The sequence below is a fragment of the Crocodylus siamensis genome, chromosome 6 (assembly GCF_052110815.1).
Source record: "Crocodylus siamensis isolate JL-2025a chromosome 6, ASM5211081v1, whole genome shotgun sequence".
Lineage (NCBI taxonomy): Eukaryota > Metazoa > Chordata > Crocodylia > Crocodylidae > Crocodylus > Crocodylus siamensis.
This window is the reverse complement of record NC_143400.1, coordinates 62,520,859-62,544,132: the sequence shown is the minus strand read 5'-3', so window position 1 is coordinate 62,544,132 and position 23,274 is coordinate 62,520,859. Positions and strand designations below refer to the sequence as shown.

Below are 23,274 nucleotides of genomic sequence, written 5' to 3'. Positions count from 1 at the left end.
GGGCGCTGGTTCTGGGGGCAGGTGTGTGCAAGGAGCACACTGTGCCTCTTTCTGAGCCCTGGCCCCAGGCTGTCATGTCCCCAAGAGCCCAGAACTAGCTCTGGACGCAGCTCCCCATATGCCCACAGCCCCATCCTGTCCACCCAGACCTGGACACAACTCCCTGTCTGGCCATAGCTCCACCCCTTCTTCCCAGCCATGCATCCAGCCGCACAGGTCCTAGCTAGTCCCCACGGAGACCCCTAGGATTGTGAGGCAGTGACAACCTGGGGCCGGGGTCAGGGAAGAGCGCCAGTTCTGTGGGCAGGAGCATGCAGACCATGGCTCTGTCCCAGCCCTGCACTGTCGCTGCCCTGTGATCCCAGAGCCTCCATGGTAGGGTGCACAGCGAGGCGGATGGGATGAGGCCACAGCTGGATGGGGAGCTGCGTCCAGGGCCAAGTTCAGGGTCTTGGGGTGATGACAGAGTGAAGCTGAAGCTAAGGCTGAGCCACAATCCACTCCCTGCACACCCCTACCCATAGAACCTGCGGCTGTCACAGGGGCATGTGGGCAGCAGATCATGGCTCTGTCCCTGCCCCGGTCCCAGGCCTGTGACCCTGCCCCATGATCCTGGCCTTGCCCACCCATCCTGCTCCTGAACACTGCTCTCAGCCCAGCTGGGACCCCATCCCACATAGGGAGCTTTGGTGATCTGTTGGATGGGATGGAAGATCTGCTGACCCAAACCATGACAGGTCAGCAAAACTCCCTATGTGGCTCACAGGCCCAAAAGACTGAACAAAATAGCTAATCAATTTATACGAGCTCCCTGACATAACTGTAAACATAGCAAGAAATTTGGACCAAATTTTGCAACAATGCGCAAACAAGATACTATTATAAACAGGATTTATTTACACACAAAGTAATCTTGCTGTTCATGGAGGTGATTTACTGTTGACAACAGAACAGTCTTTGAGATAAATTTCAGTACCTTGATTTTGTAATAAACTTAGCATTTGCTAAGCAGATGGATTTTTAAGTACAGAGGGCTTGAAATGACCTCTTGCATGACTAAATCCAGTCCCTTGCTGTTGTATTAATCCTTGTTAAATAATCCCTTTCATAAACTGATCAAACTCTATTTTAAAAGTAGGTAGAGTGCCAAAAATTAGGTACTGTTCCACCAGTATTATGTTTGCAAGATATTTAGAAGAGAACTTATGACCATTAGAAACCTTCTCATTCTCAGACTACATTATTTGTGACCTGTTTATACTCATTTACTTGTAAGTCAACATGGTCCTTAAATGTATTTTTCCTTCCCTGGTGTTTTCCCTTTGTATATTACAGTCTTCCTTTTTCCCTCCCTCACTATCCCCAGTGTTTACTTCACTGGATTTAAAGAGGGAATGCCTTTATAAAGAGTATTATCTACTCTCCTTTCTCCCTTTTTTTGTTATTTCTTGCTGCATCAGTTTTGATTTCTCCACCTCTAAGGATGGTAGACAGCTCTCTTTGTTAAGAAATTGTTAGAAAATCACTCTACCTTATAATCGGTGGCTCACAGTTATTATGCTTGTTCCTTATGCTTGTCCTCCACCCACCCACACACCCACACACACACACACACACACACACACACACACACCCCTACTGTATTTAAAACACAATGAAAAAATTAAGCATAAAAATAATTACAATTTTTAATCTAAATATTGTTTTTCTGTATTCATGCCACTTCTAAGAAAAGTTTAAGGTTGGTGCTTAAGTGGATTTAGGTGAGAGGTCTCATGGTAGTTTACCCTTCCTTATACTTAGCTTTTTTATTCTTATGTCACCACCCCACTTTTTATGTAAATCAATGCAAGTTACTCACTAGGGAGCAGGGAAAAGTTGGAGTGAGGTAAGAGGCACAGCACGGGACTATTTACTTTAGTTCTAAAATTCCAAAGTTTTGGCTGAAGAAACAAACATAACCACGGAGTATAAACACTTTTCACAATCAAGTCACTCAGTGGAATAAATAGGCTGTGGGAATATGTAAACTGCATGGGAGAGTGTAAGGATTGGACACATGACATGCTTGCACTTGTTAATTTACATAAATTTTGTATGGAAACAGGAACTGCAATGGGACCCTGAGTGAACAGCTCTACCAGGGTAGCCACACACAGCCTATTACTATTATATGCCTTGCCACTTTGCTGTGGAGAGCAGGTAGGAGTCTGTTTGCTTTGAACAAAGGACAGTCTTATGGCTTTTATTATTTCCACACTTCTTTACATAAATCCTATCCCTCACTTGTGCACAGACACATACACCTGCTGACACACACACAGATCAGGAACCTACCTTGGGTCCCTGTGGCCCTGGAGGCCCCTCAGGGCCAGGAAAACCTATTATCCCAGGTGGACCTTGAACACCAGGAAAGCCCTTTTCACCCTGTAAGCAGCAAAACAAAGAAGCCCATAAAATATCTTTGTCTTTCTTCTGTTAATTTATTTAAGAGGTTTTAGTTACTTTGGGCACCTATTCACTTTTATTTGCCCATCACTGTGCCAATTCTGATAATCCCATCCTCACTGGATAGTTCCTTAGTCCATGAATAGTCCCCACCAAATTCACATGCTCGTTAGTGCAAGAGGTCCCAGTGGAGTAGGGTGCTATTTTGTGAATGCAGAAGCATCAGAATCTGGGCCACTACATTTAAGCTTATGACAAAGCACAGGGGCTACCCTAATATGCATGTACAATCTTACAATCTTAAAAGTAAGCACATGCTGAAATGCTGGTCTGAATAGAAATGGACTTAAAGCAAATATTTAAGTGCTTTCCTAAAGCAGAGGTACATGAATACCACACAGTAGCATGGCATAACATTTTGTCCTCCAACTCGAATAGGCTTCCCAGGAAACTTTCCATCCGTGTTGGTTGTCTTGTTGTTGTTTGGGGGATAAGTTATTTCACAAGTATTACCATACTTGACATTTTCAGCTTAGACATAGGGGGTAAAATGATGTCACGTTCATGCAAAAATATAGTAACAAAAGAGGCATTGAGGAGGTAGAAGAATTTAACTTAGGGGAATTCATCTTCAAAATTTTAGCAAAATTATAATTGTAAATAACTATTTTCTGACCCTTTTCAAAGGGATGCATGCAGGTTAAAATAATAATTTATGGAGTTAAGCTCTTTTGGGAAGAGATTGTCTATTTGTTTTGTGTTATATAGCCCTTAGTATGATAGGGCCCTGTCCTGGTCCATGATTAGAGCTATGAAAATACAAATACAAACAACAACAATAGAAAATGCTATAAAAGCTGGGAAAAGAAAATGGAGGTATTCATTCATTATTCATTCTTTTAGACAAAATTTTCTCATTGCTTTATCAATGTGTCTTAGAAATTCAGTTCTTCTCAGGCAGATGAGCATTTTGACTTTTAAAATAGATTAGAAATGCTATTTTATACCCAGTGTATGTTGTGATCAAGGAAAGGTTTTTATGAAAGCATCAATTAGCTCCATCTAGTAAATGATAATTGTGTTACTAAGTTTGACATAAATGATAAGTAAAAAGGAAGGAAATTAAGTTAGCTTCTTAAAATGAGTAGTTTACTCAGGATGATTCAAAAAAGATAGGAAAAAATATTACTCTTCTTGGAAGTTCAGAACAGTAGAGACTCTTTATGCCTGAAGAAGGGTGACTGCATCCAAAGCTTGCCAAGAACCTTTTTCCAGCTACTCAGTTGGTCTAATAAAAGATACCACATCTACCCAAAGAACCTTGCCTGCCTATGTTCTTAGACCAACAAGGCTACAACCATTTATACCCACAAAAAAATTATTGTATTGTACCAAGATCTGCCACTAGATGGCACGCAGTCCTAACTTGTGAAAAATATTCAAGACCTGAACCTTTCTTCATTCAGCAAGGCTACATTGCCACAGAAGCAAGTGATAGGAGGGGTCCCCAACTCTTGGCCAGTAGTTTTATCTTTTGAAAACTTTACTGATTCGTACATTGTGTTAGTAGCTTTATCTTCATTCCTGAATGTTGTGGCTGACACAGCTGTGATCCTATAAGCATTTATTAACATTCCAGAGTTCGTAAAGCACAATGAATTACCTAATTATCCTGACCTTCTTGAACAACTATACCCTCAATACACATTTTTATTAATAACTGTCTACTTAATACACTGTTTAATCTTTTTTCAGTCTTTTAGTAGGTAGTTATGATATTCTCATTTTTCTTAAAGTCTCACAGTTCATCTTAGTTAAATCAAAGTTAGACCAATAAAAATATTTTTTTCAGTTCAGTTTGAAGAGGAGTATAATTATTAATAAGTTATCACTTGCTGTAAATATTTTTAGCTTTTTCCATTAAAATTCACCTTTCTCAAACCACAGTTGGCAGTGCACATTATGTTGTAATAAACCTACGTATGGCAGCCTGATCTGAGGGAGTCTTTCCAGCCTGATTCAGCAAGCACTTTTGCACATGAAAACATTTATAAACCAAAAGGGCTACTTATGTCTGAAAAGTTCTATGAATATATGACTGGGACTTGCCTATGTTGTTTTGGTATTCCAACTGCCATAGTACTGAGGGGCAGTCTAACCATAGTCAGGACCTCTCTGAAAAGCTGCACTCCATTTGTGAATTAGCTACTTTTCTTCTACCAGTAGAAACTGTAACTCTTAGTATTTCTATATCTCAAAACCTATTTATTAGATAGCCTTACCTTTCCAGCTGTGGTTAGCGCCAAGCAGAGGTACCTGAGCCGGAGCTCAACTACTATAAAACAGGGCTTGCAAACAAGATATTCTACACTAGAGTACAGCCCCTGAAACCCTTTTCTGCCTTTGGTCTGTTATGGCCTGAGATTGTTAAATGCCAGTGCATACTATAAGGTTCAACTTTCTTTTTTTGGCTAGGAGTGTAGTGGAGAATGGGCAAGGCTGGGTACGTGGAGGGAGCTACAAAGGTAGCTGGCTCATATTAAGCTTGGAGGTAAAAATATATTCAGTCTTACCTTATTACCTTTTGTTCCATCACAGTAGCAGGAGCTTTTTGCTTTGCAGACACAGTTCTGAAAACAAAAGCCAGAAACTTTAAAATAGACTTCAGTGCACTAATAGATGGACAATTTACTTGAAAATATTAGAGCAATGAGAGTTTGGATGAAGTAATATTACAATATATTTTATTACTGTGTGTATAATAATCATTCTTACAATTTAACTATTAGCCCGTTACTCCTCACAACAGATCTTTGAGGCATGTAAATTAGGAAAGGTAAAGCTAAGAGTTTGTGGGCACAGAGGCAGTACATGTTAGGGACTGGTACAACGTAATTCTTGTTTACAATAATTTTCTCTTTCATTCAATCCAGTAAAAATGCTTTCAAGGACCTTTTCTGGCCTTCTGATGTGTGCACCAATCCATACCTTAGCTCAGAATTCTCCACATGTTAATTAAGGTCCTAATCTACAACCCACTGAAGTGAATGGAAATATCACTGATGTATTTGTAAGCAATTTACATTTTATGGCTAACACATTTGTAATGAATGTACAATATACATTCTGCAACATTTAGAACATGAAATACATGTTATTGTTTGGTCATTTTTCAACAACTAAGTTATAAATAGTATATATTCTACAAAATAGAGATTAAGTTAGTACTAGAAATTAAAGCAACAATATAAATTGGCTTAGTGTAAATTGAGAAGTTGCAATTCTTATGAAACTTAGTATTTATGAAATAAAATGCAATCGTGGAAGTATGTTTAGTCTTGAGATATAGAAGAGTATTTCTGTGAATTTTAAACTCAGTCTGTATAGCTATTACCAATCTATACAAAAAAATACTAAAATAATTTTGAAGATTCTTTCACTTTTGACTCCAAGACACAATAAACAGGCTGTGCTAGACAAGTGACCCAGCAGAATTTTTTATTTTGATTCATATAATCAGAAGCCAAGGGAAGAAATGTTCTTTAAACTTTATCCTGGTTTAAAAACTGCATTTGGAAAGCAAATATTTGGAAAGCTATAGCAATAGGATTGTTAGGAGATGATTATGGCAGAACAAATGGGAATAAACAGAGAAGATAAGTATCAGAAAAACATTAGTGGTGTGCTTTGGACTGGATAATAATAATATCAGCAAATAAAGCATTCCACAGTGAAGAGTACAAGGTGGATATACAGAAGCTTTTTCTCTATTTTAAATTGTTTCTTCTTGCTTTCTTGTTGCCTAATTAGGAATTTTTGTCCTTTCAATTACTGTTATAATTAAACCGCATCACAGTAAAGCTGCTTAGATTTTGCATCAATTACGTTTTTCTAATTAATTTGGGAATACCCAGGTCTAAGACTTCCATTTCAAATTTTGAATTGAGCCTGAATTCCATAAGTGATCCTCCCCAAGTCAGCACTGCTAACATTCAATTAGAAAAGGTACATCTTCATGCTATTTCATAGCTGGTAACTCCACTCCAATCAGGTTCCGAGCTGGCAATTTTAAAGTTAGTCTAGTAAAATTTTATTGCAGAACCATGAATAGTAAAACAAGCTAACACTTTATATGGTATTCTGAGCTAACATAAGGACCATGAGTAATGCAGGTTATGAAACATACTGTAACAGCAGCTTGCATATAGCGAACATCTAAAGCATGAGCTGGATTTCTATTTTGTGCAGTCTGGGTGATTAGTATTTTCCTCTTATCAAACTTCTGCCCACTTATGTATGTCAGATTGATGGAATTACAGAACACTACCTTGGTGGTATTATTACATTTTTATAATAATTAATCAGATACAGTTATTAAGTAGTTTAAACACTGATTTTGAAAGGTCTTCAGTGCCCGTCCCTCCTACCAAAGTCAAAGAGAGTAGGATCAGTTTCTAAAGATCTATCTACACAACAATCCATGGTGGGACTGCAGTACATTAGAACTAACTGGCTACCTGAGTACTACAGCAGTGTAGTTACATCAGCATGGGACTCAGCATGGGCTGGGAAACCTGCTGGTACCTTGTGCAACTATTTGAGGTAGGTCAACCCCTGCTGAGCTCTGCTGCTATCAGCACTTGAGCTAGCTAGTGTAAAGCTAGCTTGGGCCTGTCTATATAAGAAACAATCTCTAGGCTGGTTTGGCAAAAGCAGAATGTGGCTATTTATAAAATAACTACACATACAGAACATAGATGTACATTTCTGCCTCTGAATCAGATAGAGAGAACATTTATAGCATCTTATATTAAAAATGAATATTTTTTATTATTTTAATATGGAAAGAAAAACACCATTTCTTCAAGGAAAGATGGGTTGATTCAGGCCCAAGTTATGCTAATGCTGGCCCAAAGGAAGACTGGGCTAAGGACATTTTTGAAAATGCACCCTATTACTACATCTCCGGGGCAACAATTGCAAACTGATGCTCAGAGATGCCCCCAGTGGTGGGTAACATTGGCTATTTTGCCGTGGGAGGGATCTCCTTTGGAAAGCAGCTACTTTCAGTTTTACTGAAAGGTAAAGTTTGTACCATTCTGTGACAACAAAGGTGAATCAAACCCAACCTCTGTGAAGTCATCAGAAATTATATATGATGCTGCAACTAGTAATTTCAAGTAAAATATCATATTTTGACCATGACAAAAAGCCTCATACTGCATTCCTCATTTCCTCACTTCAGTGGGACTTTGGGTCACAAGGATCATGGAATCTGTCACTGTGATTAGAGGAGAGGTATTGATAGGGATAGACAACATGGGGTGGGTGCATAAGAGTTCAACCCTGGTTCCTGATCTCTGCTCTCAGTACCTTATTTGCCACAAAGTACAGAAAACTAGCAACTGACTTACCATGTAATAAAACACACCTAACAAAGTCTTACCATCACTTTAAGTCTCCACCTGAACTCAAGGGCTAGGAACAGACATTCAAAAAGCCTGAGCCTGAATTGATTCAATCTTTGTAGGTTAGTTTGACCTGCAGAGCTTGAATCAATTTGCAAGGGGACAGACATTCACTTCTGAATCAAGAAATAAAGGCACATGCCTGCAGTGGCTTAGGCTAAAAACTGGGGGCCACTAGAGCGAGAAGTCCCTTCCCTTCTACAGCACTGAGCTGGAGGGGAGGGGGTGGCCAGGCAAGGCACCCCGATTAGGAAGGGGTTTAAACCCCCACCCTACCTGCACAGTCCCCAGCTGGGGTGTGCCTGGAGGGGGAGGGGAAAGCAGCCTTTCCCAAGCTTTTCCCAGTTGGCTGCTCAAGGGGTGGGAGTGTTGCCAGACCCCAGCTCGCAGCTAGCACTCTGAAGCAAAGGGCGGTGGGAAGGATGGGAGGACTGCTTGTGTAGCGTGCATGCATCTGTTAATGATACTGAGCTCTTCAATCTTTCTCTCCCTGCTTCTTCATACTGTCTACAGCAAACTGACAGACAAGCAAGCCATCAGTGGGCTGATAACACAAGGTTTATCAGCCCATCAAGGAAACAAAAGCCTCTCTCATTAGTTCAAGCTCTTAAACAGCTTTTTCCCAAGAAGGAATGGAGGGACATGATCAGCTGACCTGTTGATTCACTCCAAAAAGTCCTAAGTGAACACTGTTCTGTCTGCCTTTGTCCCAATGAAATTGGAGACACAGATACCTCTCAGCATTAGCTAGTATAAGGCGGTGTGACCATGACCAGATGCTGGCTAGAGTCCATGCTGCTGTGGTCCATACTGTGGGAGAGGGGAGGGAGGGGGGGATCCCTGCTTGAGCAGCATGGGGGGAGGTGGGGGGGAGCAGGGAGAAGCCAGGCAGACGCTGCTGTCTCCTGGCTGCAATCCCCCACCCCCTTCTCAGCCAGCTGGAGCTCTGGCTATGGAGGAGAGGGGCAGAGCCAATCCTGCTCTCCGGAGCAGGCAGCCCAGCCCAGGGCGAAAAAGCATGCTGGGATGCAGGGGGACTCTGATTTAACTTAAACCAGGAGTGAGTCTCGGACAGAAGTTCCATAAACCAGTTTGACCCAAATCAGTTAAGTCTGCTGGCCTCACCCGCCCGGCCCTGCTCCCTGGAGGTGACAGAGTGCCACCATGACAGCAGCAACTGAGGGGATGAAGCCTCCCCCACTCCCCCCCGGCTCTGCTCCTTTGAGGCAGGAGCAGTGCGGGGTGCTGACAGAGGGGGATGGAGGGGATGGTGGGTCAAGCTTCCCCCCACCCGACTCCCAGGTGGTGACGGCAGTGCAGGGCAGGGGTAGAGGTAGCGTTAAGTTTAGCAAGCTTCCTCCCCCTCTCTGTCCCTTCCCCCTGCCCTGTCATTCTGTATCTTCCCTTCCCTAAAAAAAACTTTAACTGCCTTTCACCTACTTAGTATTTGCTTTTGCACACAAAGAGGGGTTTGCATCTGTGCTAGGGTGCAGGGCTTTCAGTTTTTCAAAGCCTAGTCAAAACTAGGGTTGGTTTGGTTCTTATAAAACACAAAATCAGCTCGACTGAATTATTTTGTTTGCTTTATAAAGACCTTTTATTACTGTCTACTACTGTGCCTGTCCTGCTTCCAAACTGAATTAGAACTGTCAGGGTAAGGCACAGCTTACTGTGCTGACACAGCATAGTAACAGGAAGAAAGGCTTACATGTTAAGAGCAACAGGTATTAAAGTGGTAAGAGGACTTTGAAGTATTTTCAAGGTTAATGGAGTGGGTGTATTAAAATGGGAAGACAGGAGACGGGGCCTATATTTATTTGAGTTTGTAGTGACCTACCGGAGTAAGAGGCATTGAAAGGCCCGTTATTCACTCACAGATGCACACAGATAATATGGAGATGAATTTGCGAGATGATATCACAGTGGCTATGACAGTCACATATTGACATTTTGAATACACAGGTGTAAAGGAGGCCCTAAATCTACATTTCTTCAATTCATCTCATACTGTGTTTCCTTCCACAAGGCCAGCTTGGTCACGCAAGACAGTCCGTCTCTCACTATGTCTATGTGCCTGACTGTGCATTCAGCCAGGTTGCCTTCTACTCCTGTTGTCCCGTCTACATCCCTTTTGTCATTCAAATCCTTCCTAAAATCTCATTCTACACTGTTGCCTATGAAAGATGAATATTTTACAAAAGCACTTGTTTGGAGTTACAGGGAAAGCTGTTTGACCTAAACCCCTTTCCTTTTCATTGGCATCCTTGCATTTCTTAGCCCCCAGCATTGCATAAAAATTATTCTGGCTTGAATCCTGACCCTCAGTTCCCAGGTCCACTCCTCACACTCCCATGCATAGGAATGTGGCCTGAGATAGAACTTAACCTTTCAATAATTTGACAAAATATTACCTACTCCTAACTGACAATTCTCCTGTTGATCAAAGATTTTTCCTTTTATTTCAACAGCCTAAAGTAGAACAAAAAGAATCTGCTTAATATAATACTTGAATAAATAATGTACCTATCACAAACACTATACATTTTGTATGTGATGCATATAAAACCAATGACAAGGTAAACTGCATTGACCTTTGATCCCTTCAATTCTTCCTTTTAAGCTCTCAATGATTTGTTTCTTTTATTGTGTTAGAAATGATAAACATGGTAATTTCTAAGTGTATTCATTATACGTATTTTCCATTATGGTCAGATTTTTTAGAGGTAGAAAATGCCACTATTTATTTTATCATTTAAATTATAGCTTATAGAGATTTTTAAAAATGATATAAAACTCAGAAGTGAAACAGGAACGCTATCGATTTTCCGAAAAGGTTATGCCATTTGAGATTCAGATCTGGTTAACACAAAAAAAATATTCACACCCCTAGGTAATGTAGTCATACCAGTAACCTCCACCAAGTCTGAACACAGCAATGCCAAAAGAAGATGGCTTCTGCTGGCTTAACCTCTGTCCTTTGGAGAGAAGGTATACCTAAACTGGCAGAAAAATCTTGGATATGTAATCCCTCCCCCAGACTCTATCAAATGTTGTTCCATGCCACCTGTTACATAAAACTTTGTTGAAATGGCTTGATTTAACAGTAGAATAGAATATTGCTTTGCATCAATTCTTAGCTTAAATTTCACTCCATAAAACAGTTGCTGATTTACAAAGGGAATGCAACAGAAGTTGTCCAGATGAGTTAAAAAATTAGAAAATAGAATCAGGTGTTGAGAAAAGTAGATAGCAAATTCTTAAAGAAATAACTGCCCCTGTGCAAGTGCAATGCACAAAGTGATGTGTGACCACTGTTTATTTTCCAGGCTAGCCTTTTATAAACAATGAGGTTAATTATTTGGAATGTTAAAAAGGTCCTCTGTGCCTTGATTTGAAAGCCCCAAATTAAGTAAAATGGAATCATGTCAAAACTTCTAGAAAACATTGGCACCAATGCTGACACCAGAAATAACATGTCTAAATCAGTTATTATTTTTTTAGTTTTTAATCAGTCTGATTAAATGACCACAGCCTTTTATAATGTAGGTGTACATTGCTTAAGGTCAAGTCCCAGAACTCCCTTGGAAGCTCTAGCAGCAGGAGTTCTGAGTTAATAACATAAAAAAATCCTGATTTCTTATCTGAAATCTATCAGTTCAAGAGGGGGCAAGTTAACTGTAGCAAATAAGTTATAAGAACAAGCAAAACCTTTAAGCTATCAAGCACAATCCAGATAATAAGGTATTAAACAGCTCAAAATGATTTGAGAGTAGTCTGATTTTATTAGAAGACTACCTTTTTATATAACTGATTTCCTCCTTCTATTCTTAAGTGCTTTACAAATTTGGTTGTGACAGGAACTTTACCTGAAGACAGACAGGAATCATGTAGTTATCTCTGAGCCAGGAAGACAGCTTAGAAGGGGGCTGTAGTCGTCTACAACTAACTGCACGCAGCAGGAGAGGCCTAGATTCTCATCTAGATCAGTGTATACCAGATACAGTAAAGGTGCAGCTTGCAGTTCCATGCTTCTGCAGCTGGTTCTTCACCAGCTAGCTATGGCCCTCAAAAACAGACCCTACCAATCAGGGACTGCTTAAGTAAGGCTCTAGCCAGGCTCCCAACAATGCCTGATTATGCCCTTACTCTGACTTTATTGCAGTGGGAAATAACCTTATGCTAGGGGAATCTGAGTTTTTGGCCCTTCTGCAACACCTGAGAAGTATAAGGGAGCTGAATGGAGCCTTGCAATTACACAAAGTGCTCTCAAATGCACAAAAAAAGAAAAGAAAAGAGAATAGATCATGGCAGGCAAAATATGGTCTGTGGGCTGGATGTGGCCTGCCAGACACTTTCATCTGCCTTGCAGCACCCCGCAACAAATTGTACCCCACCCAGCCCTTCTGCCCGTGAGGGTGGAAGCGAGGCATCTACACCCACCCCCAACATACTCTATCATGACTTGCTCCCACCCTCGTGGGCAGAAGGGCCCAACCTTGCTAGCACTGGGTGGGGCTGCTGTTGAAGGCTTCCCTGGTGTCATGCTCCATCCAGGCAGCAGGTAGGGAAGTGGGGTGTGGGGGGCTGCAGGGCTCCAGCTGGGCAGGAGTGCGGCGCATGGGGTGGGGCTGGGGTTGCCAGCAGTACAGAGTCTGTGCCCACGGGGGTGGTGAAAGCACAGAACTCGACTGGGCAGCGGGTGGGTGTGAGGAAGGGTGTGGGGACCCTTCTCACACTCCCCCCATGGTGCACGACCCCAGCAAGCAGTGGGGGCAGCAGCAGCAGTGGCAGGGGGCACTCATGCTCAGCACTGGTGCCTAGACCTGGCTAGTGCTGCATATCGAGACAAGAAGCGCAGCCACCACAAGGCCACCTGTATTGCCTGTACTCTCCACTCTCACGCAGCCGGAGCTGGCTGGGGTGGGGAAGGCAGCCAGCTTCAGCACGAGGGCTTCCCTCCCATGCTGCATGAGTGCAGGAAGCACTGCAATACGGGCAGCCTAGCAGGGGCTGCGCTCCTCATTGAGATGTGCAGGGCTGGCTGAAGCCAGACTCCAACACTCTGAGCACCTCTGCCTGCTGCTGCATCACACCCCGCCCAGCCTCCCTCACACCCCACAAATGCCACATACCCACACCATAGCGTTGCCTGCGTTGACTGTAGGTGAGGACAGTGTGTTCCAGAGATCAGTGTGGTCCACACCCCACACATGCCACACAACCCCCCCAACTTACCCTATGCCCCCCTATACATAGCCACACCCCCTCACAAACTCCCCCCACCTTCTCCACACACACATGCATATACCCCCCACACCATACACACACCCAATCCCCCACCAACCCCCACACACAATATAAAAGACAAAGAATTTATTTGGAGTTATTATGCAACCACTTGCATATATAGTACACACACACCAATCATGACAAAAATATTTTTTTATAATAAACTTAAAATATGTTATAGGAGGGACTTGACTTTTAGTGTATGATTTGTTTTTTTCTCATTCTAAGATGGCAACCTGCCCCCCCAAAGGAGCATTTCTGGGGGCGAGGGAAGGGACTTCCAGTGACAAGGGTCAGAGGTTAAGGGGTGAGACTTTTGGTCCCAAGATGGCAACCAGAGGGTACGACCTGCCTAACACACACACACACCCCTCTGTTGCCACCTCCATATCCCCTGGCCCATCACACTCCCAACACCCCCACAGAGCAGTGGAGGCCCACCAGGCCAGCGCCAAATGTGTTGAGGTGCTGGTGCAGCACTGGCGGTGGTGCAGCTCCTGCTGGCAGGTGCTGTCCTGTTCTGCAGCTGGCCAGGCAAGGGTCCACTCCCCTGGAGCCAGTGTGGCTGGCAGGTCATCGGGGTGCATGTGGACCGACTGCACCACTCCTCCCCTCTGCTCCCTGCACCCCGCTGTGCAGCACGCTCCCCCCACTGCCACCTCCAGTGCCAGCCCCAGTGGAGCTGCCAGCAACTACCACTGTCACACCAGCTGGACAACATCCCCACCCCCAACCCAAGCTGGGACGAGCCATGGCAGGACGAGGCAGCATGGCCGGATATGAGAGCCTGCACCTGCTTTGGCCCTGGCCTGCAGCACAGCACAGGATGATGACTGGATGCTACAAGGGCAGTGCCCTGCATACCTTGGCATCCCTAAAGCTGCAGTGCCATGCCCACTGCCACCACCTCCTCTTCCATGCAGATAAGAGACCCAGGCACCCATTCCTACCCCAATCAGGGCTTGGCAGGGCTGGTTCCCAGAGCCAAGATGTGGCCCAGGTCCCCCATGTAGCCTGAGAGTACTTGTGGACCCCCACCCCCTTCTCCTCCAGCCCCTTCCCACACACTCCTGCTCTGCCCCCGCCAGCTCTCCCTGCCTCTCCCCAGCCCTGACAGTATCTCCTGCACCTCCCTGCTCTGCCTGCTCTCCCACCAGCCCTACTGGTTTCCCTCATTCCTAACCCGCAGCCCCTTGCCACCCCTAGACCTGCCAGACAGGGCCCCACCTCCAGGCCCCAGCCTCCAAAAGCCATACTTACCCCAAAGGTCCCAGGAGGAAAAGTGAATGTGTGCCAGCCCTGGCTCCCTCAGTTTCTCAGGCTCTGTCCCTGCAGAGCCCTTTTGCAGCAGCGCTTGAAGGCTGGAACTCTGCCAGCCTGCTGAGAGCTGTTTGCAAAAGGGAAAGCCCATGCTTCCCACTTCAAATGGGAAAATCTGCATTTTTCTGTGGGAAATGGAAAACTCAGAAATGGAAATCCTTGCTGATGACTGCCAATAGGCTTAATGGTATGAGTTATATCAGAGAATGTATTCAGGGATATTGTCATTGAATCAGGACCTGCCAGAGGATTTTTTTGAAAGGCCACAGCATGTTTTAAAACACACATTAAAACATGTTCCTTAGGGGGAGTTGAGTGAGGTCCTTTGGTATTTATTTTTATAGGTAACTCAATTTTCATTTTAGCTTAGCATTTCAGCTATGTGTGGTAGGAAGAGGTCATAATAAGCAGCATTATGATAAGGTAGGATATCATGAGTGAAAGAGATAAATGAGTTATAGATGCTGCGAAGCCACATTTCTCCATTTGGTTCTTTTTAGTACTTGTAGCCAGTGATGGAGTAGTCAGCATATTTTTTGCTATTCTAAAATAAGAGATTTGGTGTCAGCTGACATGTGGAAATGACATACATGGGAAACATCGCTTTTCAGAAGAGGAAGAAGTTAGGCAGGTAGGTACAGCTACAAAAAAGATCTGTCAAGATTCTTATTTTACTAAAACCCATCTAGTCACCAGGAAATGGATTTATAGGGATGCATGGTATTTCAGCTGCCCTATTCATTGTCTGAAAAAATTATTCAGACAAATACTGATTCAGAAATTAAAACTTGGGTATTACGCAGGAGTCCTGCCTCACTCTCTGTACAGGTGCTTCACTAAATTGGTCTGGACTGCACACTTTTGAACTATTAAGTTTTTCATTACCTTAGTAGAACTACATAGACATAAACAGAATTATTCCTGACTGATATCAGTGCAACTGAGAGGAAGATTAAGTCTATGGAAATGGTGGAATATTAAAATGAATCAAATGTCAAACTGTGCTCAGTTCTGTACAAGTACTTAAGTGATGGCATGAAAAAAGGAACCTCCTCCTCTGTTACGTGGAGGAAAGGCCAACTACAGACGAGCTAAGCGTGCCACAACTCTCCAAGGCCAGTTACAGTCATGGAACTTCACTGGCCTTCACACAAGCAGGCAAAGGAAGCAGGGACAGCTCCTCTCCCTGGGAAGCAGAATTAACTAGGTGCAGAACAAGTGTACCTCTCACAGGTGATGGAGAATCTGCTTTGCTCCAATGGTTAATCATGCTCACCATTAAAAAACTGTGGTTTATTTCTAATTTAATCTGGCCTTGACTTCTAGTTGAATCCCCTTGTTATGTCTTTCTCTCCTTGACTAAAGTGCCAGTGTTTTCTTCTCTGAAGCTGCTTCCAGATTGTTGATAACAATGCTATGCAGTACTAGGTCAAATACTTTATATATCTGGTTTTAAGGGTTACTGTACAGATAATCCTGGGCTTTTATAATCACATAAAATGAAGTAAATTTGTTTGAAAAGATCTGATTTTCCATAAAATTATGCTGACCTGAGTTAATTATATTATTCTCTTTATTTTTTTTATTGATTTAAGGTCGTAACACTTTTTTCCATTATTTTTCCCAGTGCTGACATCAAGCTAATCTGTCTATAATTACACAAGTGATCATACCAGCCCTTTTGAAATACTGGTAATGTATTAACCCTATTCCAATTTTCTAGAATTTCTTCACAGTTGTAAAATTTATTTTATAAAAATAAGAGCAGAGTGGTCCTCATTGAACTCTTGTAGGATCCCTGGTTACAAATTATCCTAACTTGGTCATTTAAAAATATTTATTCTTAACAGATGCCATCTAAAATTAGTTGTGGTTACTAGTAGACTGGAAAGTAGACCTCATTTGATCCTGCTTTATTCTAGAAACAGAATAGAAATATTTATTGAAAACTTCTGTTTTTTTCTGCATCATTGCAATACTACTGCCCCTTTCTGGTAAGGGACCTATCCCATTACTTGGGCATTTTTGTTCCTTACGTACTTAAAAAAAATCCTTACTGTTCTCAGCCCTGTCATGATGAGGATTTTTGACCTCTTCCGGTTTCCTTATCAGTTGTTTACACTTCCTAACTTTCAATTTATACAGATACATTTATCAGTTACCTGGGTTGAAAACAATTTATACCTTCTGCAGATGAGGCACAGTGGGAGACCAAAATCATTCATATGTGAATGAGACCATCTGAATTCCTCCTAAACATGTTGTGCATCTCTCGCCTCCTGGGCTTTAAACGTAGCATATCCCAGACAGTCATAGGCTCTGGCTGTAGAGGTTTCAGTTGCTCTATTCCTTAAAAATAGTGGGCCGTACTCACCACCACCTTGTACCACATGTTTGCATTTACTTTGCCCAAATATAACTGAAAGATTCCTGACATAAGCCTAAAGATCACACAAGGGTGATGCTCAAACTGAAGCAGAGAAATGCATGTAGAGACATTCATTGTTTTTCTAGATCAGTTTTTCTTGTATTCACTAAAGGGAAGAGAAACTGGGTTTAGGAATCCTTACAAAGTCTAGGAGGTAGTATGCTTCCAATATCGCATGTCTCTGGAGAGCTGAACAATAAAACTTGAAATTAAATATGTTGGAAGGGTGTAGAATTTCATACAGATGATGATTTTTTCACATGATGATTTATTTCTAGAGCAAAGTATCCAAAAGGAAGAAATTTAAGAATACTGTCTTGTATAAACATATATTGGCTTTCTGTGCTACTTTATTGCTAAATTTGAAAATAAGTTTTCCCTGTTCAGGCTAAATGGCCACTTGAATATTGAATATAATGGCCCTTTAAAGATTAGGACAGGGGACAGTAACATTTTTTGGCAACCTTGACTTGTATGATGTTGGCATGCCAGGGGCAGATGGCGAGGGAGTCATGAGGGGCCCAATCCTTGTTGTGGCAGCACAGCCCCAGCCCTGGCCCCTTCCCTGCCGTCCACCCCAAAACTTGCGTGCCAAACAAAATGCCTTTGTGCACCACGCTCTGGCACCCAGGTCAGAGGTTGCCTACCCCTGATTTAGGATGAAAACACTTCTGGAAAGATACCACTTCAGTATTTCTGAACTACTGCTGTATGCAAGAATGGGTGTAGTTGCAGACAAGTAGACAGCTTGGGTACTTTTACATGTGCTCCGATGTGTTCTAAGCTTGATGTGTCGGTGCAAACTCGATTGATAGTCTCACATTTAGTGTTCCCACATTTCAAAACAACAGGAGGGGCACTTTAACTAAAGCTCATCAAATGAGCTCTAGTTAAAGCACCCCTGCCACCATTATGAAATGTGGGACACTGAATACACAAGATACCGCAGGCTTTTTAATTACAGTGGCTCCTGAAAACTATTTTAATTAAAATGTCCCCATCCTCCCTGCCCCGAAGTATGTGTATAGGTGCTTCTTGGGGTTAAGCAGTCTGGGAACTTCTGTAGAAACTCATGTTGTTAACTATCATCACAGCCATCCATGTTCAAAATTGAAGAGCAAAGCACTTGGAAATGTAGTACTCCAAACTCTATTTTTTCTTGGAATGACAAACTTGAATGCAGACAGCTATATGAAGAACACCCTCCCAAAATAAAGGAAGCAATGTAGGACTATGGGTTTCTCAAAAATGTATGGGAAAATAATGGTTTCTTTTTCTTTTTTTGTAACACAATGGTGTTTTTCTTGAAAAAGCTAAGGTAGATAACATCATAAAAGTTCTGTGAAACAATTTTATTATTATGGGCAAAGCAACTTATTTTGCATGCAGATATGAAGGGATGATATGCTGCAACCTAATGCTGGGACAGGGAAAAGATTTTCTGTTAGCTTCCTCCAGGATGACCTGTATAAAAGTAGACCATGTAGCCATGGCTAATTATAAATAATACTATTGAACAAAGACCAATGGAAGAATGGCAAACCAGCCAATTTAGCCCATGTGTATCAGGTTTCATGGATGTTTCTGTGAATGCTGTGTTACAACATTAACAGATTTTAAAAAAGGCAAACTAATAAATATAAAAGTCAGTAAATGGTCTGGCAATAGAGAATTTTTTCAGTGCATTTAAAAGCTCCTGCCAGCTTTAAGCAGTTAAATTGAAAAATAGCCCTTTGGTTTTGTGCCCTATCTTTGGCATCATATAATTTCTGCCAACATACTGTGCTTACTAGTATTACTTTGCTAGCTGGAGATTTAAGAGTGAGAAGATGCCAGCACAAACAGGTGACCGGATATCCCATGCTAGTTGCATTAACAGCAGAGTATTTTATATCAAAGCCATGTTAAAAGAAGGCATCTCTGAGTTTTGCAGACTAAGTTCTTCCATAAACAAACCTGTGTGTCTATACAAGTTGTACAGCAGTGTGAACTCATTTAATGCTTGCTGACAAATTTAATCAAATTAATGGTCTCATTTAATTATTAAAATAACTTGGATTATATTATTTAGTTTAAAACTGTAATTGTAAAGACTAAGGCTATCTATCACGTTACCAAGTGCATCTGTTTTAGTAAGAGTTAAGATTCTACCATGTCTTATTGGAATTATAAAATGCATCACAGAAAATACAATTTAAATTATATACTTGTAATAGAATAACAAAGGACAAAAGCAGAGAATTAACTGTAATGATACAAGTCCTTAATAGCCAAACTATTTTAACACAGAAGTAGTAACTAGAACCAATGGTTGTCAACCTTTTTAGATTTAATGCACCCTTTGGAAAATGCCGGCCCTTAAGTTTTCACTCATTTTTTTTGATAGAAAAATAATAGAGTAAATTTTCTGTTGCAGAGAATTCAGAAAGATCACAACAGGTCAGAATGTTTTTGATGCTAAGGGTTCCTATTTGAAATCTCTGGGTTTATCTTACGAATCGTGTTTGCATTCTTAACAGTGGTAACATTGAATGGAACCCTGCAGCACCCCGAAAGGGTTTCACTCAGGACACCCGAAGGTGCTGTAGTACCCTGTTTGAGAATCAGTGAATTAAGGAAACACATGCTAGGAATCTTTACAGCAGAAATAATATTAGATTCCATCAATGAAAGAGTACATAATTAACATTTTATTTATCTAACTGCTAAATATTCTGTAATTCCACTAAAACTGTAATGGATGAAGACATAGCCACAGGTATCTTTTAGGACCTTATCTGGTATCTTCCAATGGTGCACTGCATTGACCAGTATAATGCTGAAGATATAAAGTGGCAACAAGGTTTCAGAGTCCTACAATTTAATATTCAGTGAAAAAGTTGCTGCTGAGCCACTATGTGAGGGTTAGATGGTTAACATCCACTCCCATACATGAGGTGTTTCTCCTTCCACTGTGAGAACAGAGGGGTGGGGGTGCTATGACCAGCCAGAAGATAAGGACTTGCCAAAAAGACAGCACACTACCACCGGGAAATCCAAGGACCAAGCTCCAATTCAGAAAAATGCAGACAAACCAAATGGCCGCCCGACATACTATGAAATGAGTTCATACAGGGGGTGAGCTATACATAAGTACTTCCTCTGTGCATGTGAGTGTGTAAACAGAGACAGACATCCCAAAGGGCAAAGGAATACTAGTTTCCTGTATTTAATGTTTGAACTAAATAACCCTACACTGCACCAGGGCAGATTCTCAGGCAGCTGAAACGCCAGGGTGGAATAACAACTAAAGCATCACCAGGCAGAGACTAAGGCAGACAACACCGCTGAAGAAGTGGCCTGTCCAGTCACTCCTTGGGAACCGCATCCAGCACTGGGCCACCAAGGCTGCTTGTCGCGGGTTAGTCCCGTGTGCCGGACATCAGCTCTGATAAGACGCTTCCCGCTGGATGCTGACATGTCAGGACGTCTCCGTGCGGCTACATGGAAATCCGCGTCCGCACGCAGCTCTCTCATTTCTCAAGCACTTCAGTCCCCCCCCGCGTGCTGCAAGCCAAGCCTCGTCACTGGCAGCTGCAGACACTCCTGCTTCCCTCGCCCCTCTGCGACCGGCCCGCGCTGCAGGGTCACCTTGCCGGCGCCGCCCGAGCCAAGCAAGCACGTGCTGCAGCGCCGGGCTCCCCCGGCCCCGCTCCGCGCCCCGAGCGCGAGGACAGGCGGGCACAGGCCCGGCCCCCGCCCGAGCCCCAGCGGCCCTGAGCCCAGCGCCAGGGCAGGGCAGGGCAGGGCAGGGCAGGGCACGGGCGGCCGCCCGCCCGCTCCTCCGGCGCCCTCACCTGTGCCGCGGCGGCGGCGGGGCAGACGTCGGGCCACAGCAGGCTGCCGAGCAGGGCGAGCAGCAGCGCCCCGTGGGCCGAGCGGCCCATCTCCGCCGCGACCCGGGCGCCCGCCTGCCCCCGCCGTCTGTCTGTCCGGCCGGGCCGGGCTGGGGGCGGCCCCGGGAGCCGCTAGGCACCGGCGCGGCGGGGCGGGGCGGGGCGGGGCCAGTCCCTGCCCCTGCCCCTGCCCCGCGCCGGGCGCTCCGGGCGGCAGAGCGCTCCGGGCGGCTGCAGCAGGTGGGTCTCGCCGGGGCCGGGGCCGGGGCCGGGCGGCGGCGGCGGCGGCGGGGGGCGGGAGCGAGAGTGAGAGTGACCGGCGGCAGCAGGTGGCAGCGGCGGCGCTTCCGGACGGCGGCGCCGGGAGCCGCGGCGCGCAGGGCGGGGGCACAGGCGGGAGATGCGTCGCCCCGCGCGCCCTGCCTGCAGCCAGCGCCTCGGGCACCCGCCAGCCCCGCTGCGCTGCCACAGCGTGTCCCTGTCTCAAGACCTTTGTCGCGCCACGCCCGCCCGGCTTGCAGAGCGGCGCTCAGCCCAGCGAGCTCGCAGGTGCCACCAGTCAGGGCATTAGGGGCGGAATGTGTCAAGGACTCGCTACTCTTGTCGCCGTACCCTAATGTGTCAGTGGAGCAGGCTCGCCTCCCGGGGTGCCGCAAGGCCGCTGGTGGCCAAGCGAACCCTGGCCCGCTGTAGCGCTAGGCTTCCGCAGGCCGCTTGCTTGTGCCCCTCGGGCTTGATGTTGTGTTATCGGGAGGGAGGGAAGCTGCCTAAGGGTCCTAGAGCCAGTCTGTGTGCAGTCGTTTCTCTTGCTGGCTTTCTCGTATTGAGCCTCCACCTTCTCGGCCTCCGCCCCTTTCACTTGCCGAGCCCTCTAGCTCCAGTCCGCTGTACTGGACTGAGCTTCTGGGTCCCAGCTGTTTATGTTGCCCTCTGGGCCTCCTGGCCCCAGGTCCTGCCATGCTCGCCCTCTGGCCCTGAGTCCAAGTCCTGCCCTTCTCAGGCTCTGGGCCCCCAAGTCTAGCCCTGCTCTGGGCCTGCCAGCCCCCAGTCTGTGCCTTGCACCTGCTCCAGGCAAGCTCAAGGTACTTGTGTCTCTCTTAGGCACTAATAGGACTGCCAAAGCCACCCCTCACAGTCCCACGTAAACCACTGGACCAAACTGAAATGAAAACATAAGCCTTTCTGGCTATGACTAAACTAGCCTCCTGGCTACATATTACAACTCCTCCCAACCAGGGGCCTTGGTCCGCTGCTAGCCCTCAGCCCCTTCATTTGCTGTCTCCAGAGTGAGTTTGACACCCCTGCTCTAAAGATCCCAGTTTCCCTGAGCAGGCTGGACTTGCTCATGCTGGCCAGACTGCATACCCCATTCCCGCTGGACAACTGAGCACACTCCATCCAAGGCTGCAGGGGCTGAGACAGGGGCAGGAGCAGGAAGCAAGGTGGGGAGGGAAAATGACAAGAGTCAAAGGGACAGCGGGAGCTGGAACAGGTGGAGGGAAGTAGCAAAGAACAGGTAGAGTTTTGGGAGAATGGGATTAGAACGTGTGTAACCGTTAGACAGTTTCCTCTGTAGTTCTTAATTCCAGACACCCTGTGTGCCGAACTGTAAAACATAATTAGAAAGAGGTAGTTAGCCATGTTAGTCTGAAGTCAGACAGAAGGGAGGGGAAGGTAGCACCTTATAGACTAACTGGTCACCTATAAGTCTCTATAACAGGGGTAGGGAACATTTTTTGGCTGGAGTGCTGAAAAAACCACAATGTCTACCTTGGAGGTTTGCCGGAGTGCTGACATGCCGAAGCCCGGAGCAGCTGTTTGCAGCCTCCCAGCTGCAGCTGGCCCACAGAGCCCGGTTTGCCTGCAGCAGGGCTTGCAGCCTCCCAGCTGCCTGCTTGGAGCAGCCTGGGCTCTGTGGCTGCCAGTGGCTGCTTAGAGCCCGGGCTGGTGCTGGTGTGCCAAGCAAAATGGCCTTATGTGCCAGGGGTGGCTGACCCCTGCTTTATAAAGTACCACCCTGCTCTGCCTTCAGAAAAGACAGGAGCATGTTCATCCCCTCCTAGTGGCAGCCACAACTAACACAGCGAACTGCTTCTACAGACAAGGTGTATACTGGTTACTCCACTGATGACCAGGGATCCAGGTTTTCCATTTGCCATGGGAAAATGCAGAAAAACACGGATTTTCTCCTTTAAAGGAGAAAAACTGTGGGTTTCCCCTTGCAGGCTGGCAGAGTTCCAGCCTGCATGGGGCTGCTTGGTATTGGGGGTAGCAGGACAAAGGGGATGGGGGTGCCACATGTATATGCGCACACAAACTTGTGCATGGTAGCCAGGCAGTGTGGTAGAGAACAGCTTTCTCCAGGTAAGTCTTTGGGGGTGGGAGAGGGTGGGCACAGGCAACTCATGGTGGGGCAGGTCACAGGCGACACAGCAGCGATGTGCTG

At 44.8% G+C, this 23,274-nt stretch overlaps 1 protein-coding gene across 4 annotated transcripts in view; it reads right to left on the bottom strand.

Moving 5' to 3' along the window:
• COL4A3 (collagen type IV alpha 3 chain) overlaps window positions 1-21,048 on the bottom strand; it is a 104,411-nt gene extending 83,363 nt beyond the window's left edge. For all 4 annotated transcript variants that reach the window (XR_016443132.1, XR_016443133.1, XR_016443134.1 and 1 more), the window contains exons 1-3: window positions 20,790-21,048; window positions 5,022-5,078; window positions 2,338-2,427 (exon numbers count right to left, since the gene is read on the bottom strand). Coding sequence is in view for 1 of the 4 variants with exons in the window: in XM_090053377.1 (XP_089909503.1) it covers window positions 2,338-2,427; window positions 5,022-5,078; window positions 20,790-20,879 (237 nt within the window). In the remaining 3 variants the exon portion in view is untranslated. The remainder of the gene's footprint in view (window positions 1-2,337; window positions 2,428-5,021; window positions 5,079-20,789) is intronic.
• Window positions 21,049-23,274: the final 2,226 nt, after the last annotated feature.